General features: G+C 46.3%; 1 protein-coding gene across 1 annotated transcript in view; it reads left to right on the forward strand.

The window, feature by feature from the left end:
* The window catches only part of PDK4 (pyruvate dehydrogenase kinase 4), a 30,224-nt gene that overhangs the window by 1,337 nt on the left and 4,895 nt on the right, over nucleotides 1-23,992 (forward strand). Inside the window, exons 2-9 of the mRNA XM_077268144.1 lie at nucleotides 6,628-6,773; nucleotides 18,890-19,031; nucleotides 19,894-19,965; nucleotides 20,335-20,519; nucleotides 21,615-21,704; nucleotides 22,134-22,211; nucleotides 22,493-22,569; nucleotides 23,777-23,875. Coding sequence (XP_077124259.1) covers nucleotides 6,656-6,773; nucleotides 18,890-19,031; nucleotides 19,894-19,965; nucleotides 20,335-20,519; nucleotides 21,615-21,704; nucleotides 22,134-22,211; nucleotides 22,493-22,569; nucleotides 23,777-23,875 — 861 coding nt within the window. The 5' untranslated portion in view covers nucleotides 6,628-6,655. The remainder of the gene's footprint in view (nucleotides 1-6,627; nucleotides 6,774-18,889; nucleotides 19,032-19,893; nucleotides 19,966-20,334; nucleotides 20,520-21,614; nucleotides 21,705-22,133; nucleotides 22,212-22,492; nucleotides 22,570-23,776; nucleotides 23,876-23,992) is intronic.

A 23,992-nucleotide genomic window follows, 5' to 3' on the forward strand; every position in this document is an offset into this window, starting at 1 on the left:
TGTCAGATCCACTGACTACGGGGAGAACACTCTGCAGCTATCAGAGGTATTGAAGAGGCAGGAGGACTGGCGAGAGCTGGAGATCTGGCCAGTAAGTGCTGATGGAGGACTGAAGACCTCCAGGATGGAGCTGCTGGAGATGGAAGAATGCACCTGCTAGAGGGACGGCACGTGTAAGTAACAAAATGTGTACAGACTTACTATCACCTATGTGTATTACCATACTTATGTGCACCTGTTTGTAAAAATCTAAATATAAGTATCTATATATATGTATATATAATTGTCTAAGGGTTACTTCCGTCTGTCTGTCCTTCTGTCACGGTTATTCATTCGCTGATTGGTCTCGCCAGCTGCCTGTCATGGCTGCCATGACCAATCAGCTACAGGCACAGTCTGGAAGAAAATGGCCGCTCCTTACTCCCCGCAGTGTCCCCGGCGATCCGCTCCATTATCTCCGCTCCCCGCAGTCAGTGTCCCCGGCGCTCCGCTCCATATTCCCCGCCGTGTCCCCGGCGCTCCGGTCCATGCTCCCCGCAGTCACTGTCCCCGGCGCTCCAGTCCATGCTTCCGTAAGTCACTGTCCCCGGCGCACGCTCCATACTCCCCTCCGGTCACCGCTAACACAGGGTTAATGCCGGCGGTAATGGACCGCGTTATGCCGCGGGTAACATACTCCGTTACCGCCGCTATTAACCCTGTGTGTCCCCAACCTTTTACTATTGATGCTGCCTATGCGGCATCAATAGTAAAAAAAGTAATGTTAAAAAAAAAAACCTGCTATACTCACCCTCCGTTGTCCGCTCGCGCCTGCCGCCATCTTCCTTTCCCAGCGATGCTTTGAGAAATTACCCAGAAGACCTAGCGGTCTCGCTAGGAACGGAAGATTTCGCGCCCATCAGCACAGCGCCGTTAGATCCCAGGAGGCGGAGAGACGGGACGCTGAGGAGCAGCGACGAGAATGGTGAGTATGTTAGAACTACAAGGGGCCCTCGGATCCGAAGGTGAGTATTTTTATTTTTTAACCTGTGACATACGTGACTGGGCAATATACTACGTAGCTGGGCAATATACTACGTGGCTCCGTGCTTTATACTACGTCGCTCTGCAATATACTACGTGGCTCTGTGCAATATACTACGTCACTGGGCAATATACTACGTCACTGGGCAATATACTACGTCACTGGGCAATATACTACGTGGCTGGGCAATATACTACGTGGCTGGGCAATATACTACGTGGCTCTGTGCTGTATACTACGTGGCTGGGCAATATACTACGTGACTGGGCAATATACTACGTCGCTGGGCAATATACTACGTGACTGGGCAATATACTACGTGGCTGGGCAATATACTACGTGACTGGGTAATATACTACGTCGCTGGGCAATATACTACGTGGCTGGGCAATATACTACGTCACTGAGCAATATACTACGTCACTGGGCAATATACTACGTGACTGGGCAATATACTACGTGACTGGGCAATATACTACGTGGCTGGGCAATATACTACGTGGCTGGGCAATATACTACGTGGCTGGGCAATATACTACGTGACTGGGCAATATACTACGTGGCTGGGCAATATACTACGTGGCTCTGCTGTATACTACGTGGCTGGGCAATATACTACGTGGCTGGGTAATATACTACGTGACTGGGTAATATACTATGTGGCTGGATAATATACTACGTCGCTGGGCAATATATTACGTGACTGGGCAATATACTACGTGACTGGGCAATATACTACGTGGCTGGGCAATATACTACGTGACTGGGCAATATACTACGTGACTGGGCAATATACTACGTGGCTGGGCAATATACTACGTGACTGGGCAATATACTACGTGACTGGGCAATATACTACGTCGCTGGGCAATATACTACGTCACTGGGCAATATGCTACGTCGCTGGGCAATATACTACGTGACTGGGCAATATACTACGTGGCCTGTGTTATATACTACGACACACTACATGCATATTCTAGAATACCCGATGCGTTAGAATCGGGCCATCATCTAGTGTATGTATATGTTCCTATGCACAGTGCTCATATGTATCTGTGGGACACAAAGATAGTCACAGTACACTATATATATATGTATATATATATGTATGTGTGTGTATTAGAACCTGAGTACAGTAGTTATCTGTGTGTCTATAATTATATATATAGAGTATACTGTATATGCTACATATAATGCACACACATACACACAGTCATGGCCAAAAGTGTTTTCATGTATCGATGAGTACTTTGGTTACCTATGCATGTATGTACAATATACACTCACTGGCCACTTTATTAGGTACACCTGTCCAACTTCTTGTTAACACTTAATTTCTAATCAGCCAATCACATGGCGGCAACTCAGTGCATTTAGGCATGTAGACATGGTCAAGACAATCTCCTGCAGTTCAAACCGAGCATCAGTATGGGGAAGAAAGGTGATTTGAGTGCCTTTGAACGTGGCATGGTTGTTGGTGCCAGAAGGGCTGGTCTGAGTATTTCAGAAACTGCTGATCTACTGGGATTTTCACGCACAACCATCTCTAGGGTTTACAGAGAATGGTCCGAAAAAGAAAAAAAATCCAGTGAGCGGCAGTTCTGTGGGCGGAAATGCCTTGTTGATGCCAGAGGTCAGAGGAGAATGGGCAGACTGGTTCGAGCTGATAGAAAGGCAACAGTGACTCAAATCGCCACCCGTTACAACCAAGGTAGGCCTAAGAGCATCTCTGAACGCACAGTGTGTCGAACTTTGAGGCAGATGGGCTACAGCAGCAGAAGACCACACCGGGTACCACTCCTTTCAGCTAAGAACAGGAAACTGAGGCTACAATTTGTACAAGCTCATCGAAATTGGACAGTAGAAGATTGGAAAAACGTTGCTTGGTCTGATGAGTCTCGATTTCTGCTGCGACATTCGGATGGTAGGGTCAGAATTTGGCGTAAACAACATGAAAGCATGGATCCATCCTGCCTTGTATGGAGCATCTTTGGGATGTGCAGTCGACAAATCTGCGGCAACTGTGTGATGCCATCATGGCAATATGGACCAAAATCTCTGAGGAATGCTTCCAGCACCTTGTTGAATCTATGCCACGAAGAATTGAGGCAGTTCTGAAGGCAAAAGGGGGTCCAACCCGTTACTAGCATGGTGTACCTAATAAAGTGGCCGGTGAGTGTATATATATATATATATATATATATATATATATATATATATATATAATTAGTATCTGAGACACAGTAGGTAGTAAGTGTAAAGGTAAATATCACTTAAAGGGAACATGTCAGCAGTTTTGGCCGCTATAAGATACGGCCACCACCTTTCAGGGCTTATCTACAGAATTCTGTAATTATGTAGATAAGCCCCCAATCCAACCTGAAAGATAAGAAAAATAAGTTTTATTATACTCCCCTGGGGGGCGGTCCGGTCCGATGGGTGTCGCAGCTCAGGGTCCGGGGCCTCCCATCTTCTTGCGATGCTGTCCTCCTGTTGCTTCACGGCTCCCCGGAATCGCGCTCCTGCACAGGCCTACTTATCTGTCCTGTTGAGAGCAGAGCAAAGTCATGCAGTGCACAGGCGCTGTGCCTCTCTGACCTTTCTTGGCATCTGCGCACTGCAGTACTATGCACAGATAAGTACGACTGCGCAGGAGCGCAATGCCGGGGAGCCATGATGCAAGCAGCATGGCGGCGATCATAAGAAGATGGGAGGCGCCGGACCAGGAGCTGTGACACTCATCAGACCGGACCGCCCCTGGGTGAGTATAATAAAGCTTATTTTTCTTCTCTTACAGGTTGGATCGGAGGCTTATATACAGCATTATAGAATGCTGTAGATGAGCCCTGAAAGGTGGTGGCTGTATCTTATATCTGCCAAACCTGGTGACAGGTTCCCTTTAGCGGGGCATTCCTGGGGCCAGACAAGTCGCAGCTGCATTGGGCCCAGAAGTGGAGTGCGGCCACTGACACCAGCGAATATTTCAGCTCGATCTGCATCCTTGGACGCACATTCAGCTGAAATATACTGCAGCGCCTGTGATCCGACAGTTCTGCTGCAGTACACGCCGCTGACCAATTTGCATCCAGCATCTGACCTCGGTGTGTCCATGACTGGGGGTATATGGCAGTGACGACAAGTCAGCTGGCGGCTCTTGCGCCAGTTGCAGAAGAGGACGCCGGGTGGCATGGGAGCGGAGAAAGGTGAGTAGAATAGAGTTTTTTTCCATGTGTTGCAGAAGAACAAGACAAATTCAGAAAGGGGCATGTAGCGCTATGCCTGACATGGTGTCCCCTCCTCCCTCTATGCAGGGACACCAGCTTACTCACCGGCCCATGGCACTGTCTCCAGCATGCTCCTGCCTTCTACCTCCACTATGCATGCTGCACTGTGTCCCGATGGGGTGCCTAGGGTGCATCTGTGCGCACTCCCCTGTTCTAAAAGGGGCAGCACGTACACATGGTAAATGCTCAGCTGGGAGGCATTTAGTTAAATGTGTGTTCACTTGCAACGTGTCTCCCAGCCAAAAGCATGGAGACATCTTGTATAAAAAGCACCCTCCTCAGTAGGGAGGTGCCTGAGCAATCCCTATAGTTACAGTATGTTAGGTAGTTGGTGTGTATGCAACTGTATGTTGCCAGGTCCCCCATCCCTAGTCTGATGTAGTATCCCATACCCTGTGTACTGTTATTAGTGCTCGCTTCCTGTGACTGCTTCGGCGGTGACCGTATCCTGAAATCGCATCTGCGGTATCGGTACCCTCCCGTCCCTTATTACGTAACATCCTATTTATGTATGGTGCCGTCCTTTATTATATAGCGTCTAGTGATGAGCGAATCTACTCGTTACTCGAGATTTCTCGAGCATGCTCGGGGGTCCTCCGAATATTTTTTAGTGCTCGGAGATTTAGTTTTCTTCGCCGCAGCTGAATGATTTACATCTGTTAGCCAGGCTAAGTACATGTGGGGGTTGCCTGGTTGCTAGGGAACCCCCACATGTACTTATGCTGGCTAACAGATGTAAATCATTCAGCTGCGGCAAGAAAAAGTAAATCTCCGAGCATTAAAAAATACTCGGAGGACCCCCGAGCATGCTCGGGAAATCTCGAGTAACGAGTAGATTCGCTCATCACTAACAGCGTCCTGTTATGTGGAGCGCCGTCCATTATTACCCAGTATCATCTCTTGCCATCTACAGCACCATCCCTTACATTGAGTATTCTCATTATTTTTGTTATTCACAGCGTCTTCTCTTTATTGCATGGTGTCCTCTCCTGTAAAATGTAAAATGACTGCTGAGGGAGCAGCATCTGACCAGAAGACCAGTCCATCAGCCGCATCCATCACAAAAGAAACTTTCCCATGCTCCATCAGCCATCATTTCAGTTTATATCTAACAGGAGTGGATGATATGTAATAAAGAACAGGGAGGTATAAATAACAAAAATAATGAGAATCTGATAGGGACGGTGCTGTACATAACAAGAGGGAACTATATGATACGGGACAGTGTTATACATAAAGAGAGAGCACTGTGTAGTAAGGGTTGCAATATATATGAGAGGAGACTGTAAAAAAAAATGTATATCTGTAGCTTGGTCGCGATGAAAGGAGGGGGGCCCAGATACATTTCTTGCACAGGGGCCCTAAGCTGTCTGTGTCCGCCCCTGGGTAAAACCTCTGTGTGCTGAAATGTTCCCTGTTATTATACTATGGCGTCTGCTTGCTGTCAGTGAATGGAAATAGTCTAGTGCTGCAGTGACACCTCTGGAGTCCACAGACCGGCCGCGGGGGTCCCCAACCTCTGCCACAGCCTTCTAGGCATATGAGGCTGTTAAGATTAGGATGGGAGACCCCCCCCCCCCCCCGGCACGTATTCGGAGGGAGCGCAGCCTAGGACCCCAAGATTGCAGCCCCATAGACTCGTATGTGACCTCCAGGAGACCCGCGGGTGGTCTGGGCATTGTAGTCCGCTCACTGACCTGTGACTGCAGTCTGAGGGACGGTTTCCAGTGTCTGTCCATTCACTGACAGCAAGCGGTGAGGGAAAACCCTGCCGTGTGCTGGTCATACCAGTATATAGAGAGGAGTATGTGGGGTATAATGTCCGTGCATGCCATAAAAGAAGCCCTGGTGGTCCAGGGGGGCAGATCCCCATCGCTTCCATAGTCCCTGGCAGTGCCCACCTCCTGTTTACCTGGCTGCCACCCATTATTTGCCCTTGTCAACTAGTGTTATATTCCGCCCTGTTATATAACATCTTGCTGTAGAGTTTCACAACCCAGTGTCAGTTTCCCAATCGCCAGCTTGGGTACAGGGTACTTGGGTACAGGGTGCTTGGGTACAGGGTGCTTGGGTACAGGACGGTCCTTTCATTAATTATTATCCTTGGTGCACTCAGATAGCTGCGGCTCATTGCACCCTACTAACTATGGGACATCGCTCTGCCCGCTGGTGTTCCAGCTGTTGTGAAACTACACCTCTCAGGCTGTCGGGGGCATGCTGGGAGTTATAGTTCTGCAATAGCCGGAGGCATATTTTGCAAATCTTAAACATGCTGCCGACCTAACTCTTGTTTTCTTGTTTGTTCTCCCCATCCAGGTAAAGCTGCTTATTTCCCTGCGCCAACATGAAGTTTGCACAGTTTTTGTTAAAAAATGCCGTCCTGGCCAATGCCCCCAAACAGATCGAGAGGTTCAGCCGCTACTCGCCGTCGCCTCTCTCCATGAAGCAGTTCATTGATTTCGGTAAGTAGGGGGTAGAGCGGAGGAGACTCCTCGCGTTTCGCGTTTACTATGACCCCTAATAAACTCTCGGCTCAGCGTTTCCTGCTGCCGCTCGGCTACCAGGGCCAGCAATAATTAAAGGGACACGTCCTTCCTATAGATTTACCGTTCATTGCTTTCTGTTATCAGTCATGATTTAAAAGCAATTCATAATAATAATAATAAAAAAGTCTCCATTTCCACTTCCTTTTGACTTGCTACAGTGCAGTGATTACCCCAGTAAGGTATTCTATTAGGGAATTGCTATGTGATCACTTTTCCCCTCTGTTGCTATGTAAGGATATTCTTGAATCGTATATCTCTTCGGGGGGAGTTGGATTTTCTCAGTAGACAGGAGGGATCTCGTCACCGTGCCTCCAGTTGTTTTCGCAGCTCCGGACTCGTCATCTGCTCACGTTTCTTTTTTTTTTCCAACATCTCGTGGCGTAAACATGTTGTCCTACCTCGGCCATCTGCACATAGTTACTGTGTCCGCAAGGGCTGATGTGCGCTGTACTTGCCAGAAGATACCCGACAAAACACAGATCGTAGACCCCAGTGCAGAAGATGCAAACTTGCACCCTCCCAAAAAATAAAAAATGTTGCATGAGAACCAAGGCGTCTTTGCAACTTTTCCCCAGTGCGCCTCATCCTCTGACTTGCTGCTGGCTGGTGTTTCACGTCTACTATAGTCCTAATTCTGCGCAAATTTTACATAGTTCGACCCAAGTCATCAATTTGCCCCAGAAATCTGGCGTAATTTAATGGGCGCATCTTACAGCGCGGTAAGACGGCTGTATAGATCAGACCACAATGCACGGACTGGCCGGCGGCTCTCCCGACCGCTTCATATATTTCTATGCTGCAGGGCTGGGAGAGCTGCCGGTCAGTCTGATCATTGCGGTCCGATTTATTCGCCACCCTTACTTGAACAGATCTTGATGAGTCTTCCCCATGATCAAAGTTTTGCAGATGGCGCACAATTTGTCACCACTTCTTGCAAAAGGGTAGTTTTTACAAGTTTGCTGCAAACAATCAGGAGTTTTCGGCCTGGTCCAGACAAGGATTATTTCACTTATACGGACACCCATGGCCGCCTGTCTTAAGACAAAGCCTCATCTATGCCTATAAGGTAGTAAGTTTGGGTCAGTTGGGCATTACTGTACTCATACAGACCGTGAAATGCTCCTGGCCTATAACTGCTAAAGGCTTGGAGCCAACAGGCAATACTCTCCTATTGCAAGAAGTTGTGAAAAGTTATGCAGCTTTGATTGGTGCCATAGACCAAGTTGCATGAAGCTGGGGCCTTGGGCTGGGCTCGTTCAGAGGCCGGATCTGAGTTTTCAGCAGATGTTGGAGAACAGCCTCCCCCAACTCTTCATAGATCCTGGATCCCATGGAGATCTCCTCTTTATAATGCAGATTGTCATTGCACTGCTGGGGTCTATGTCAGTCTTCACCCTCAGAGCCTGCTGGGAGTTGTAGTTTTACAACAGCTGGAGAGAAACAGGTGGCAGAATGATAATAGAGGCATCTGCCTCCTGATGGCTCAGATTTGCAGCCACTTAGAAGCCATTGTCTTCTTCCTCCAGGGGGGGGATCAATGAGTCCTATTGATTACCCACAAGTAGTGCGTTGCCCCCTGTTAGCTAAACGCCTCCTGTTTTCTCTTTCCAAGTCCTGGCTGCTCTTCTTGTGCAAATATCTATTCACGTATTTAAAAAAAAATAAAATCCTGACCCGGGATTAAAGTGCAAGAAAGTTTCCCTGAAACTGCAAATAGTCTGGTAAACTTATTGTCTCCGACTCTTCTGTTAAATGTTAATTCTTTTCCTGGGAAAGCTGGGTGACAACCAAGCATAATATTCACAAGCTTTCCCAGACTCTAAATATAAAATCTGTTTACAATCTGGACAAGCCCTTTAACCCCTTCATGACCCAGCCTATTTTGGCCTTAATGACCTTGCCATTTTTTGCAATTCTGACCAGTGTCCCTTTATGAGGTAATAACTCAGGAACGCTTCAACGGATCCTTGCGGTTCTGAGATTGTTTTTTCGTGACATATTGGGCTTCATGTTAGTGGTAAATTTAGGTCGATAATTTCTGAGTTTATTTGTGAAAAAAACGGAAATTTGGCGAAAAATTTGAAAATTTTGCAATTTTCACATTTTGAATTTTTATTCTGTTAAACCAGAGAGTTATGTGACACAAAATAGTTAATAAATAACATTTCCCACATGTCTACTTTACATCAGCACAATTTTGGAAACAAATTTTTTTTTTGCTAGGAAGTTATAAGGGTTAAAATTTGACCAGTGATTTCTCATTTTTACAACAAAATTTACAAAACCATTTTTTTTAGGGACCACCTCACATTTGAAGTCAGTTTGAGGGTTCTATATGGCTGAAAATACCCAAAAGTGACACCATTCTAAAAACTGCACCCCTCAAGGTGCTCAAAACCACATTCAAGAAGTTTATTAACCCTTCAGGTGTTTCACAGCAGCAGAAGCAACAAGGAGGGGAAAAATGAACATTTAACTTTTTAGTCACAAAAATGATCTTTTCGCAACAATTTTTTTATTTTCCCAAGGGTAAAAGGAGAAACTGGACCACGAATGTTGTTGTCCAATTTGTCCTGAGTACGCTGATACCTTATATGTGGGGGTAAACCACTGTTTGGGCGCACGGCAGGGCTCGGAAGGGAAGGAGCGCCATTTGACTTTTTGAATGGAAAATTGGCTCCAATCTTTAGCAGACACCATGTCGCGTTTGGAGAGCCCCCGTGTGCCTAAACATTGGAGCTTCCCCACAAGTGACCCCATTTTGGAAACTAGACCCCCCAAGGAACTTATCTAGAAGCATAGTGAGCACTTTAAACCCCCAGGTGCTTCACAAATTAATCCGTAAAAATGAAAAAGTACTTTTTTTTCCACACAAATTTTCTTTTAACCTCAATTTTTTCATTTTCACATGGGCAACAGGATAAAATGGATCCTAAAATTTGTTGGGCAATTTCTCCTGAGTACGCCGATACCTCATATGTGGGGGTAAACCACTGTTTGGGTGCACGGCAAGGCTTGGAAGGGAAGGCGCGCCATTTGACTTTTTGAATGGAAAATTAGCTCCAATCGTTAGTAGACACCATGTTGCGTTTGGAGAGCCCCTGTGTGCCTAAACATTGGAGTTCCCCTACAAGTGACCCCATTTTGGAAACTAGACCCCCCAAGGAACTAATCTAGATGTATAGTGAGCACTTAAAACCCCCAGGTGCTTCACAGAAGTTTATAACGCAGAGCCATGAAAATAAAAAAAATATTTTTCTTTCCTCAAAAATGATTTTTAGCCCGGAGTTTTTTTTATTTTCCCAAGGATAATAGGAGAAATTGGACCCCAAATTTTGTTGTCCAGTTTGTCCTGAGTACGATGATACCCCATATGTGGGGGTAAACCACTGTTTGGGTGCACGGCAGGGCTCGGAAGGGAAGGCACGCCATTTGGCTTTTTGAATGGAAAATTAGCTTCAATCATTAGCGGACACCATGTCGCGTTTGGAGAGCCCCTGTGTGCCTAAACATTGGAGCTCCCGCACAAGTGACCCCATTTTGGAAACTAGACCTCCCAAGGAACTAATCTAGATGTGTGGTGAGCACTTTGAACCCTCAAGTGCTTCACAGAAGTTTATAACGCAGAGCCATGAAAATAAAAAAATTATTTTTCTTTCGTCAAAAATGATATTTTAACCCACAATTTTTTATTTTCCCAAGGGTAACAGGAGAAATTGGACCCCAAAAGTTGTTGTGCAGTTTCTCCTGAGTACGCTGATACCCCATATGTGGGGGTAAACCACTGTTTTGGCACACGTCGGGGAGCGGAAGGGAAGTAGTGACGTTTTGAAATGCAGACTTTAATGGAAGCTCTGCGGGTGTCACGTTGCGTTTGCAGAGCCCCTGATGTGCCTAAACAGTAGGAACTCCCCACAATTGACCCCACTTTGGAAACTAGACCCCCAAGGGAACTTATCTAGATGTGTGGTGAGCACTTTGAACCCCCAAGTGCTTCACAGAAGTTTATGACGCAGAGCCGTGAAAATAAAAAATGTGTTTTCTTTCCTTAAAAATATTTTTTTAGCCCAGAATTTTTTAATTTTCCCAAGGGTAACAGGAAAAATTTGACGCCAAAAGTTGTTGTCCAGTTTCTCCTGAGTACGCTGATACCCCATATGTGGGGGTAAACCACTGTTTGGGCACATGGCGGGGCTCGGAAGGGAAGTAGTGACGATTTGGAATGCAGACTTTGATGGAATGGTCTGCGGGAATCATGTTACGTTTGCAGAGCCCCTGATGTGCCTAAACAGTAGAAACCCCCCACAAGTGACCCCATTTTGGAAACTAGACCCCCCAAGGAACTTATCTAGATGTGTGGTGAGCACGTTCAACCCCCAAGTGCTTCACAGAAGTTTACAACGCAGAGCCGTGAAAATAAAAAATCATTTTTCTTTCCTCAAAAAAGATGTTTTAGCAAGCAATTGTTTATTTTCACAAGGGTAACAGGAGAAATTGGAACCCAATATTTGTTGCCCAGTTTGTTGTGAGTACGCTGATACCTCATATGTGGGGGTAAACCACTGTTTGGGCGCACGTCAGGGCTCGGAAGGGAAGTAGTGACATTTGAAATGCAGACTTTGATGGAATGGTCTGCGGGCGTCACGTTGCATTTGCAGAGCCCCTGATGTGCCTAAACAGTAGAAACACCCCACAAGTGACCCCATTTTGGAAACTAGACCCCAAAAGGATCTTATCTAGATGTGTGGTGAGCACTTTCAACCCCCAAGTGTTTCACATAAGTTTATAACGTAGAGCCGTGAAAATAAAAAATAATTGTTCTTTCCTCAAAATTATGTTTTAGCAAGTAATTTTTTATTTTTGCAAGGGTAACAGGAGAAATTGGACCCCAATATTTGTTGCCCAGTTTGTTGTGAGTACGCTGATACCTCATATGTGGGGGTAAACCACTGTTTGGGCGCACGTCAGGGCTCGGAAGGGAAGTAGTGACATTTGAAATGCAGACTTTGATGGAATGGTCTGCGGGCGTCACGTTGCATTTGCAGAGCCCCTGATGTGCCTAAACAGTAGAAACACCCCACACGTGACCCCATTTTGGAAACTAGACCCCCGAAGGAACTTATCTAGATGTGTGGTGAGCACTTTCAACCCCCAAGTGTTTCACATAAGTTTATAACGTAGAGCCCTGAAAATAAAAAATAATTGTTCTTTCCTCAAAATTATGTTTTAGCAAGTAATTTTTTATTTTTGCAAGGGTAACAGGAGAAATTGGACCCCAATAGTTGTTGCCCAGTTTGTCCTGAGTACGCTGGTATCCCATATGTGGGGGTAAACCACTGTTTGGGCGCACGTCGGGGCTTGGAAGGGAGGGCGCACCATTTGACTTTTTGAACGCAAGATTGGCTGGAATCAATGGTGGCGCCATGTTGCGTTTGGAGACCCCTGATGTGCCTAAACAGTGGGAACCCCTCAATTCTAACTTCAACACTAACCCCAACACACCCCTAACCCTAATCCCAGCTGTAGCCATAACCCTAACCACAACCCTAACCCCAACACACCCGTAACCCTAAATCCAACCCTAATCCTAACCCTAATCCCAACCCTACCCACAACTGTAACCCCAACACAACCCTAACCCTATCCTTAACCCTAACCACAAGCCTAATCTTAACCCTATTTCCAACCCTAGCCCTAATTCCAACCCTAAGGGTACCGTCTCACAAAACGATTTACCAACGATCACGACCAGCGATACGACCTGGCCGTGATCGTTGGAAAGTCATTGTGTGGTCGCTGGGGAGCTGTCACACAGACCGCTCTCCAGCGACCAACGATGCCAAGGTCCCGGGTAACCAGGGTAAACATCGGGTTACTAAGCGTGGCCCTGCGCTTAGTAACCCGATGTTTACCCTGGTTACAAGTGAACGCATCGCTGGATAGCTGTCACACACAACGATCCAGCGATGACAGCGGGAGATCCAGCGACGACAGAAAGTTCCAAACGATCTGCTACGACGTACGATTCTCAGCAGGGTCCCTGATCGCTGCTGCGTGTCAGACACAGCGATATCGTATGGATATCGCTGGAACGTCACGGATCGTACCGTCGTAGCGATCAAAGTGCCACTGTGAGACGGTACCCTAACTCTAATTCCAACCCTAACCCTAAGGCTATGTGCCCACTTTGCGGATTCGTGTGAGATTTTTCCGCACCATTTTTGAAAAATCCGCAGGTAAAAGGCACTGCGTTTTACCTACGGATTTACAGCGGATTTCCAGTGTTTTTTTGTGCGGATTTCACCTGCGGATTCCTATTGAGAAACAGGTGTAAAACGCTGCGGAATCAGGTGTAAAACGCTGCGGAATCCGCACAAAATTGACATGCTGCGGAAAATACACAGCGTTTCCGCACGGTATTTTCCGCACCATGGGCACAGCGGATTTGGTTTTCCATAGGTGTACATGGTACTGTAAACCTGATGGAAAACTGCTACGAATTCGCAGCGGCCAATCCGCTGCGGATCCGCGGCCGATCTGCTGCGGATCCGCGGCCGATCCGCTGCGGATTCGCAGCCAAATCCGCACTGTGTGCAAATGCCCTAACCCTAACCCTACCCCTAACCCTACCCCTAATTTTAACCCTAATTCTAACCCCAGTTCTAACCCTAACCCTAGCAGGAAAAAAAAAAATATATATATTTTATTTATTTTTATTATTGTCCCTATGGGGGTGATAAAGGGGGGTCATTTACTATTTTTTTTATTTTGATCACTGTGATAGGCTATATCGCAGTGATCAAAATACATCTGAAACATTTGTCGGATATAATATTCCCTTCACTAAGTCCATCGCAACAAGCCCTTATGGAGGCTGAATTTACTCTGGAAGAGGTGGAGCAGGCTATAGCTGATATGGCAACTGGAAAAGCCCCAGGACCCGATGGGTTTCCCATAGAGTTCTATAAGAAATATCGGGACAAACTAGCCCCCATACTGCTTAAGGTACTTAGAGGAATATGGGAGGGGGAATCTATTCCTGAAACGTTTTATGATGCTAATGTTATAGTACTTAAGAAAGAGGGGAAGGACCCTTTGGATTGTGGATCATACAGACCAATTTCTCTGGTAAATGTAGATTACAACATTTTTACTAAAATTTTAGCCACTAGACTAAACAAGATAATATTAGACCTCATACACCCGGATCAAACCGGTTTTATGCCGGGGAAAAACACATCTATAAATATCAGGAGGGTTCAATCGGTCATACAATATAGTTCTCTAGAACCAGATAATAAGTGGGCATTGGCTTCACTAGACGCAGCCAAGGCTTTTGACTCCCTTGAATGGCCCTTCTTAATCGCATGTTTACGGAAGTATGGATTCGGGGATAAATTCTTGAGAGGGATAGGTACACTATATGCAAGACCCAGGGCACGTATGGTGGTGAACGGCTTAATGTCTGCATCGTTTTCCTTACATAGGGGAACTCGACAGGGGTGCCCTCTCTCCCCAGCTCTATTTGCCTTGGCGATAGAGGCCCTGGCAATACGAATGAGGTCCTCTGTGGATATTAAAGGGATACATATTGCTGATAGGGTGGATGTCATTGGTCTGTATGCTGATGACATGGTGGTATTTATGGATCAAGCGGAGGACACATTACCAAAAGTAATAACGATGATTGATAGATTCAGTAAATTTTCTGGACTTTATATAAACTGGGGAAAATCTGCTCTGATGCCTCTTTCCCATACCCCAATGCCCTGCCTTGAAACTCTCTCATTGCTACCCATTGTTTCCCAGTTTAAATATTTAGGAATATATATGTCCCAGAGTAGTCACCTAGATTTACATCTTAATATATTCCCGTTACTGGATGTGGTTAAATCCAAATTCGCTACCTGGGACAAATTACCATTATCTGTGGCTGGACGCATCAACCTTATAAAGATGATATTACTCCCTAAGTTGAGCTATTGTTTTCAACACAGTGCAGTTATAATACCTAAGTCTCTCTTCGCAACCCTAAATTCTCTCATTACTTCCTTCATATGGGGAAAAGCTAGGCCTAAACTTAAATTATCTACTCTACAGAGACCTAAACAAGGGGGTGGGGCGGCCCTGCCAGACTTCTATCTATATTACCTAGCGGGCCAGGCAAAAATGCTGAATATGTGGATGCCCGGGAAGACTCTCCCTAATTCTGAACACCATATCTTGTACTCAGCCAAAGTCGATTGTCCACTGGGTTTTTTGGAAATGGAGAGACCTGCTGTTCCTCATTTACTTCCCATGCTCCGACTAGCAAGATCAATATGGAGGCAAATTAAAAAATTAATAGGATTTGCTGACATAGCAACTGAAATGCCATTGTGGAATAATGGTTATTTCCCGACACTATTGGATCATCCGTCCACTAAATTTTGGATATCGTACAGTGTCCTTACAGTGGGTGATTTATACCAGCAAGGGATCTTTACCTCCTTTGAGCAGCTACAAACTGCCCACAATATACCCAAATCTCAATTTTTTCGTTACCTACAACTAAGGTCAGCCTTCCAATCACATACGCGGAATGTAGATACAGGTCGGGCTATTTCAGACTTACCGCTAATAGGAATCCTTAATTCACAGGGTCCCCAAGGACTTATTTCCTCTCTATATACCTATCTATTATCCATGAATGAGGGATCCACCCTAGATTCCATCAAGGGGAGGTGGGGACGGCTCCTCCCGGATGCACTAGAGGAGGAGTGGGACGAAATATTGGAGTCCCCAACTAAAGTCTCTCCATCAGTTAACAACAGGATGATACAATTATACATTATATATCAATCCTATCTGACTCCGACCCGTCTTTTCAAAATGGGTCGTCTACACTCATCAGACTGCCTGAGATGCCATTCCAGCAATGCAGATTTCATACACATGATATGGCAATGTCCTATTGTCTCCCAATTCTGGAATGAGGTAACGACACTATTGACATCACTGATATCTATCCCTGTCCCACTTGATCCTCTGGTGTGTTTATTTGGAGTATGGGAAACGGAGATTTGGGATCGTCACACGGGAATTTTTCTGAGGGAGACTCTGTTTTTAGCACGGAAGGTGTTGGCTCTACGGTGGATGGGGGGCTCTTGCCCTACTCTTAGAGCGTGGGTTGACCTGGTGAATTCCATTGTTCCATATGAACGAGCATTATACCAAAATAGAGGTAACCCAGCCAAATTTGAGAAGATATGGGGAAGATGGAACTCTTCTTCTCACACTGTTTAGATCAACATAAATTAATAATCATATAAGGAAAGGGTGTCAAATTGTACGGAACACTAATGACTTACAGGGCGGAATTTATTTGGAATTCTCTTTTAAATGGCAGCGTATTAGTTTTAGAGGTTCTGTTAGAAGATAAGGTAGTTAAAGTTTAAATAAGGTATGAACAAATGATTGACATGCATTGCTTGTGGCCTTTGCAATATCCCAAATATGGTTATGTAAAATTATTTTATGTACATTTTGGATGTTGGGGAATATAAGCGAATGTATGTATGACTAATGTTGTAATCAATAAACGAATTTAAAAAAAAATACATCTGAAACAAATCTGCCAGCCGGCAGATTCGACGGGCGCACTGCGCATGCGCCCGCCATATTGGAAGATGGCGGCGCCCATGGAGAAGCCGGACGGACACCGGGAGGCCCGGTAAGTATGAAGGGGGGGTGATCGGATCACGGGGGGGGGGGACCGGAGCACAGGGAGGGGGCACCGGAGCACGGGGGCAGCGGACAGGAGGACGGAGGAGCGGACAGGACGAATTAGGGGGGCGGCCACGTAACGGAGCACTGGGGGGGCGATCGGTGGGGTGGGGGGGAGGCAGATTAGGTTTTCCAGCCATGGCCGATGATATTGCAGCATCGGCCATGGCTGGATTGTAATATTTCACCGTTTTTTGGGGTGAAATATTACAAATCGCTCTGATTGGCAGTTGAAAGTGAAACTGCCAATCAGAGCGATCGTAGCCACGAGGGGGTGAAGCCACCCCCCCTGGGCTGAAGCACCACTCCCCCTGTTCCTGCAGATCGGGTGAAATTGGAGTTAACCCTTTCACCCGATCTGCAGGAGCGCGATCTTTCCATGACGCATACGCTGCGTCACAGGTCGGGAAGGCACCGACTTTCATGACGCAGCATATGCGTCAAAGGTCGGGAAGGGGTTAACTAGTCACCAAGGTGTCTATCAGGGTGGAAGACTGGCAGCGAGTGTTCGGGCTCTCCACAGCGCCACCACAGGGAAAACTAAGTATTACATGGCGTTCCTTCATCAATGGCTCCTCCAGACACTAAATACTTCACCCAAGGAGTCATTTGTGGGCCCTGGATCTTCTTGTTTTTCTGATTTCTTAGAAATCTCTCGCTTGATCCTCTTGCCTCATGTCTGAGGAATGACTTGACGTCTCTCCAGCAGTTTTCCAGGGTTCTTCTAGGGAACGCAGCAGATGTACTCGGCTGCTGAACTTCTCAGAGTCCTTGCATATTTACTCCCATTTCGACTACTACTCCTAACATCCATGAATAATGGTCTGCAACCCTAGCTCTTGTGCAACCACCGCTCCCAAACTGCCCTGTGGAACTACAACGCCCAGCAGTCATATTCTGTATTGTGCTACTGTCATTAGCTATTTTACATAACAGAACTCATGCACTGTGGCTATTTTGAAGTTAGGGCTTGCTGGGAGTTGTAGTTCCCAGAGTAGCAGATCAGTGGAAACCTATGCTCCTGGTCAGTATCGGTGCCCTGCAAACTGTAACTTTCCACCGTTCTGAAGATTCACAACTCTCAGCATGTCACAAACGGTCAGTGCATGCTGGGAGTTGTAGTTTACTTTCTTTGTGAGATGTGGGTGATGCTCTGGGTGCTTGGAAAGCTGGGTAGCAGTAGTGGCCATGACTTGTAGCTGGGAGTTTAAAGGCCCCGTCTCACACAGCGACGCTGCAGCGATACAGACAACGATGCTGATCGCTGCAGCGTCGCTGTGTGGTCGCTGGGGAGCTGTCACACAGACAGCTCTCTCCAGCGACCAACGATCAGGGGAACGACTTCGGCATCGTTGAAACTGTCTTCAACGATGCCGAAGTCCCCCTGCAGCACCCGGGTAACCAGGGTAAACATCGGGTTACTAAGCGCAGGGCCGCGCTTAGTAACCCGATGTTTACCCTGGTTACCAGCGTAAATGTAAAAAAAACCAAACAGTACATACTCACCATCTGTTGCCCGTCAGGTCCCTTGGCGTCTGCTTCCTGCTCTGACTGACTGCCGTACAGTGAGAGCAGAGCGCAGCGGTGACGTCACTGCTGTGCTCTCACTTTACGGCAGCTCAGTCAGAGCAGGAAGCAGACGCCAAGGGACCTGACGGGCAACAGATGGTGAGTATGTACTGTTTGTTTTTTTTTACATTTACGCTGGTAACCAGGGTAAACATCGGGTTACTAAGCGCGGCCCTGCGCTTAGTAACCCGATGTTTACCCTGGTTACCAGTGAAGACATCGCTGGATCGGTGTCACACACACCGATTCAGCGATGTCAGCGGGACCTCAACGACCAAAAAAAGGTCCAGGCCATTCCGACACGACCAGCGATCTCACAGCAGGGGCCTGATCGCTGGTACGTGTCACACATAGCGAGATCGCTACTGAGGTCGCTGTTGCGTCACAAAACTAGTGACTCAGCAGCGATCTCGCTAGCGATCTCGCTATGTGAGACGGGGCCTTTATTGTCCACAGAAAAGGCAGCTCAGACTTGTAATCTCCTGTTTACGCCAGCGGCCGGGGTTCGACAGGGCAAGGACCGACCTCCGATACCGAGGACACAGTTCAAGTGCGGTGCTTGTGTTCTGGCAGCCACTTATCAGATTGTCGCTGTGCAGTTTCTGCCTGTTTTCTAATGGAAGCGAATAAACAAAAATATGTTGTGTCCTGCAATATTTATGTTTTTGTTTGTTTTTGTTTTTTTATCTCCTTTTTAGGGTCGGCCAACGGCTGTGAGAAGACCTCTTTTGCTTTCCTGCGACAGGAGCTTCCCGTCAGGCTGGCGAATATCATGAGAGAGATCTTTATCCTTCCGGATCCATTACTGAGAACGCCGTCAGTGCAACTTGTCCAGAGCTGGTAACTACAACCCCCGTCGTGCGCAATGCACTGTGATGTTTTCTGCACTTATGGTTGTGTAGGCAATTACATCTCTTTATATAGTTGTACATGAATGCAGTCATAGCAGCCGAAAGACTTGTCTTTTGGCACCATGATCTGTATTTGCAGACTCTAGTTTACATGGGACTGCACATAAAGTTGCAACAATTATATTACTGCAGTTTGTTAATATCTGATTAGTGGGGGTTCAACTTCCAGTACCCCCACAGGCCAGATATACACAGACAGAGCACCTTTGCTCCAGATGTGAATGGCGTCTTAAGACCGTGGTCTGAACTAGAATTGGATATGGAGGAAACCTGGCGCTGTGTATACCCGTACGCCGTGCCAGCCACCAGATCACTGCATTGCAACATACGCTCCATGACGGTAGCCCATCCCGGCGTAGAGCTCATATTTTAGAAAACAACCTGTGTGTACTGGCTGCGCCTGCGTTGGCACCGGGCACAGCTGGTACAGAACAGTTTGTCCCCATTTCCTTATCTGCGGCTAGTTGGGACGTGTCCAAGGGAATTCCAGGAAAGCTAAAGGCGTCTTATGCCAAGTGCCTGTTTATGAAGAAGCTGGGTCATTACAGACGGCAGAGGGCACCGTCACTACAAGTGGCACAGCCGTTACCAGAGGACGAGGCTGGCATGGAAAATAATAGAAACTCACTGGCCAAGTTTTGTCATGTGGATGTAAGGGCGGCCATTGGATAGAGCAGTATTGATCGATGAGTAGATGGATGGATTGCTCCTTAGATGGACGGTAATATAACTGATTTTATCATTAATGACATTTCTGTGATTACTGACTTATTTTGTTCTTCTCCCGTCAGGTATATTCAGAGTCTGATGGAACTGATAGAATTTGTAGAGAAGAATCCAGAAGACCAGCGGGTCCTGTCTGAGTAAGTGCCGGCTGTTTATGGCATTTTGTGGTTGTAGCTGCAGGCGCAGGACGAGGATCGTCACAATCCAGAGATCGCTCCGCGCTTGTTTATACAACACCAGACATTTAGCTCAATCTCGCCTGGAGGGATGTGTGGAGATTGCTACCTGCCGGTGTCATATTGTGCCTTACTGCCTCTATAATAACAGCACTGATGTTAGAACCTGACTGAGATGAGCGGCTCTTCATAGACGCTGCTTGTCTCTTCCTGCAGTGGCAGGTTTTGATTGCCCCTTCTCCTTGTCTTTATGTAAAAAGAAAATAAAAAGTTCGGCTGCTGCAGAACCTCAGAGATTATTTAACCACGTAATAAACTTTTGTTCTTCAGTTTTACAGAGACGCTGGTAAACATCAGAAACCGCCACAACAACGTGGTTCCCACCATGGCCCAGGGGGTCATCGAATACAAGGAAGCCTTTGGAGTGGATCCCGTGACCAACCAGAACGTCCAGTACTTCTTGGACCGATTCTACATGAGTCGCATTTCCATCAGGATGCTGATTAACCAGCACAGTAAGGATCTGCCCATTACAGCCATCACAGCCGATCTATTTCTTAGCTATAACTATCGGCTTTGTTGGTTAGAATACACTAACCAGTGGCCTACGTGCGTGTGATTAGTGGAGCACTAGTATTTACAGGAGAAAACCCAAACAAAACTGGATTTCCACTCTAAGGCGGTGTTCCCACTTCATTGCAGATTGAGACCTTTTGCTTCACCGTGGGTGCAGATGCACTGACTCCTGTCTGCTCCCATCCGTGAGCAAGCTCTGCACTTGTGTTGAAACGATCCCGTTGATTGCGGGATACTCTTTAGGCTGGGATCACACACAGCGAGATACGGCCGAGTCTCGCAGGTTAAAACCAAGCTCTGGCAACGGCACTCCGGAGCGTGCGGCCGCATAGCTATACATGGAGCCGCACGCTCCGCTCCGGAGTGCCGTGCCAGAGCTTGTTTTTAACCTGCGAGACTCGGCCATATCTCGCTGTAGTGTGACTCCGGCCTTAGGAGAAGGTCTTGACGCTTAACTTTCTTGTGAGCCCTGGAGCCTTCTACACAGCAGTTGAATGGGGTTTTTCTGAGTTGCAATATTTTTACAGTTCATCTGATGACTCTTCGTAACAATCTAGAGAGAATGCAGATTGCCACTATAAAAACTGAAGCAGCCAACTTTGTAAAAACCAAACTTTGTCTGTCTCAACTGTTTTTTTTCTTGACCTTAATTGTGCAAACATTGTAAAACTCTGGGGAAAAATAATGAAGTCTATAAAAAACTTTATTAACTTTTAACTTTTGTAAAAAGTCTGAACTTTACATTGTCGCCTGGAGCAAAGTTCAGGAAAACAACTGGGATAAGCCGTGTTCAGTGCGCTCGGTTTCTCGCTGGCTGATTAGAAATGCACTAATGTGGACCTTAGATCACTTGGCTTTCCAGGAAAGTTCTGTAAATTATTTTTTTCATTTTTCCTTCAATATGAATGTCATCACATTTCCAAGAAACTTGTATCCTGACACTATGTATCGTAATCCTGTCTATGGATGTTCACTGTTTTTATGTAATTATATGTTTGCATAGTTATAATAATTATTCCTCTTTTTTCTTTTAGCTCTTTTGTTTGACGGCGGCACTAACCCTGCACATCCCAAACACATTGGAAGTATTGACCCAAACTGTGACGTTGTGGAGGTTGTACATGGTAAGTGACAAGAAGTTGACCAATTTTTAAATGGAACTCCATCTCCGCGCAACTTGTAGTGTCAAGTACCGAAATGGCAGCAAACGGCGACTGCTCTGAGGTCTTTTTATCTTCCCTATTTTGGGGGTCCCAGAATTTTGACACCACCCCCCTTTGATCTTGGGGATATACTCTCACACTTAAGAGGGAGGAATCCCGTCTGTGCTCCGTCACAAGCCTGCTCCTCTACTCTCTATGATTTGCTAATGTTTGAGAGAAAGCTGGAGGTAAAAAAAAGACCACATGTCATTTGATTGGTTGGATGCTGATGGTCCACTAAAACCGAGCATTATTCTTGCCCTCTGGATAATAAAAATTCCTGATATTAACCAGATCATTTTAAAAATTGAAAATACAACAATTAAATGTGAATATATTAATCCGTTTCAGATGCCTTCGAGAACGCCAAGATGCTATGTGACCAGTATTATTTAGCTTCTCCCGAATTTGTGATAAAACAAGCAAACGGTAAGTTTATAAAAAATTATTGTGATATTATTATAACCATCTAGTTTATAATTTTAAAGAAATCCAATATTCTGTCTAGATTAATTCTTGCAGCCACGACAAAAGGGAGCTTACTGCATACTCCATAATGACATAGTAATTATTATTTTCTGCTGAGTTTGCGTGCTATGCAAGCCATGAGTACATAATGGGTGGCCACAGCGAGCACTAAGGACGAGGAATACATGCATATGCATGACTTATCCCACCTGTAAATAACACCTTACTTTTGTCCCCTGCAGGAAAGGCTCGTGGGCAGCCCATAAATATCGTCTATGTCCCGTCCCATCTCTACCACATGCTGTTTGAGCTCTTTAAGGTATGATACCTCCTGATCATGAGTGAATGTATAGGGGTGAACTCAGTTGTCACATACCGTAAACTTTAATTTTTGCATTAGGATTTCTTAAAGGGAACCTGTCACCTGAATTTGGCGGGACAGGTTTGCGGTCATATGGGCGGGGTTTTCGGGTGTTTGATTCACCCTTTACTTACCTGCTGGCTGCATACTGGCCGCAATATTGGAGTGAAGTTCATGCTGTGTCCTCCGTAGTACACGCCTGCGCAAGGCAATCTATGCGCAGTATGCTTTGCCCAACTGCGGGCAAAGCCGAAAAGCATTAGTGCGCATGCGCCGGCGTACTATGTCCCAGAACACAGCAAAATACTTCCGGGACATAGTGCGCCGGCACATGCGCACTAATGCTCTTCGGCTTTGCCCGCAGTTGGGCAAAGCATACTGCGCGTGCGCAAGGCAAGATTGCCTTGCGCAGGCGTGTACTACGGAGGGCACAGCATGAACTTCACTCCAATATTGCGGCCAGCATGCAGCCAGCGGGTAAGTAAAGGGTGAATCAAACACCCGAAAACCCCGCCCATATGACCGCAAACCTGTCCCGCCAAATTCAGGTGACAGGTTCCCTTTAAGGCAATAGGGGAGAGAAGTGATGCAATTGCTGCTGCAGGAAAAGCGAGGCATTACATAGGGGTTATTATAATAGGTAGTCATGCTTGTTATGTGGGGCTATCGCCAGCTCTTCTCTGCCTCATATAGGGAAATCCCAGCCTCTTATTTCCATAGACCTTTATGGGACGTAAGGAATGGGATTGTCCACATTTGCTCCTAGTATCAGCTGTTCGGGATGTTTCGCAGTCCACCCCATACCCTATATATATCCGTCTAATAACTGGTGGCCGCTGGCTAAATTTAGCATATGGCCTCTCATTTTTCTTATACTAGACAGATCAACTCGGGTCCTCCAGGCTAGGGAAGTAAAGAGGACCCATGTAAATGAAGAAAAACTCCCCAGTCCACAGAGCAGCTTCGCTTTTAGAAAATCCTTAACAACCATTGCAGATGTCTTATTACCCACACTGTGAAACGGCTCGCTGTATCTCAATTTCCTGGACCCCTAATCTTATAGTTTACCAGAAATAAGCGTAGAAAAAGGAGGTTGTGCTGACACTCATCTCCCACTGATTATTATTATTATTTTTTTTTTAATGCTTTTTGTTCTCCCTATTAGAACGCCATGAGAGCCACCGTGGAGAATCACGAGGACAGTCCTTCCCTGCCTCCCGTAAAAGTGAACGTCGTCCTCGGGATAGAGGACCTCACCATTAAGGTAACCACCTGGAAGAATAACATAGTGCAAACACCAATCTATTCCCGTCTCTGGCCACTGAGTATTTATCAGGGTCATTTAACTCATGAGCAGAGACTGCGCCGATCTCCGGCCGTA

Source organism: Ranitomeya variabilis, chromosome 6, assembly GCF_051348905.1.
Source record: "Ranitomeya variabilis isolate aRanVar5 chromosome 6, aRanVar5.hap1, whole genome shotgun sequence".
NCBI classification, from domain to species: domain Eukaryota; kingdom Metazoa; phylum Chordata; class Amphibia; order Anura; family Dendrobatidae; genus Ranitomeya; species Ranitomeya variabilis.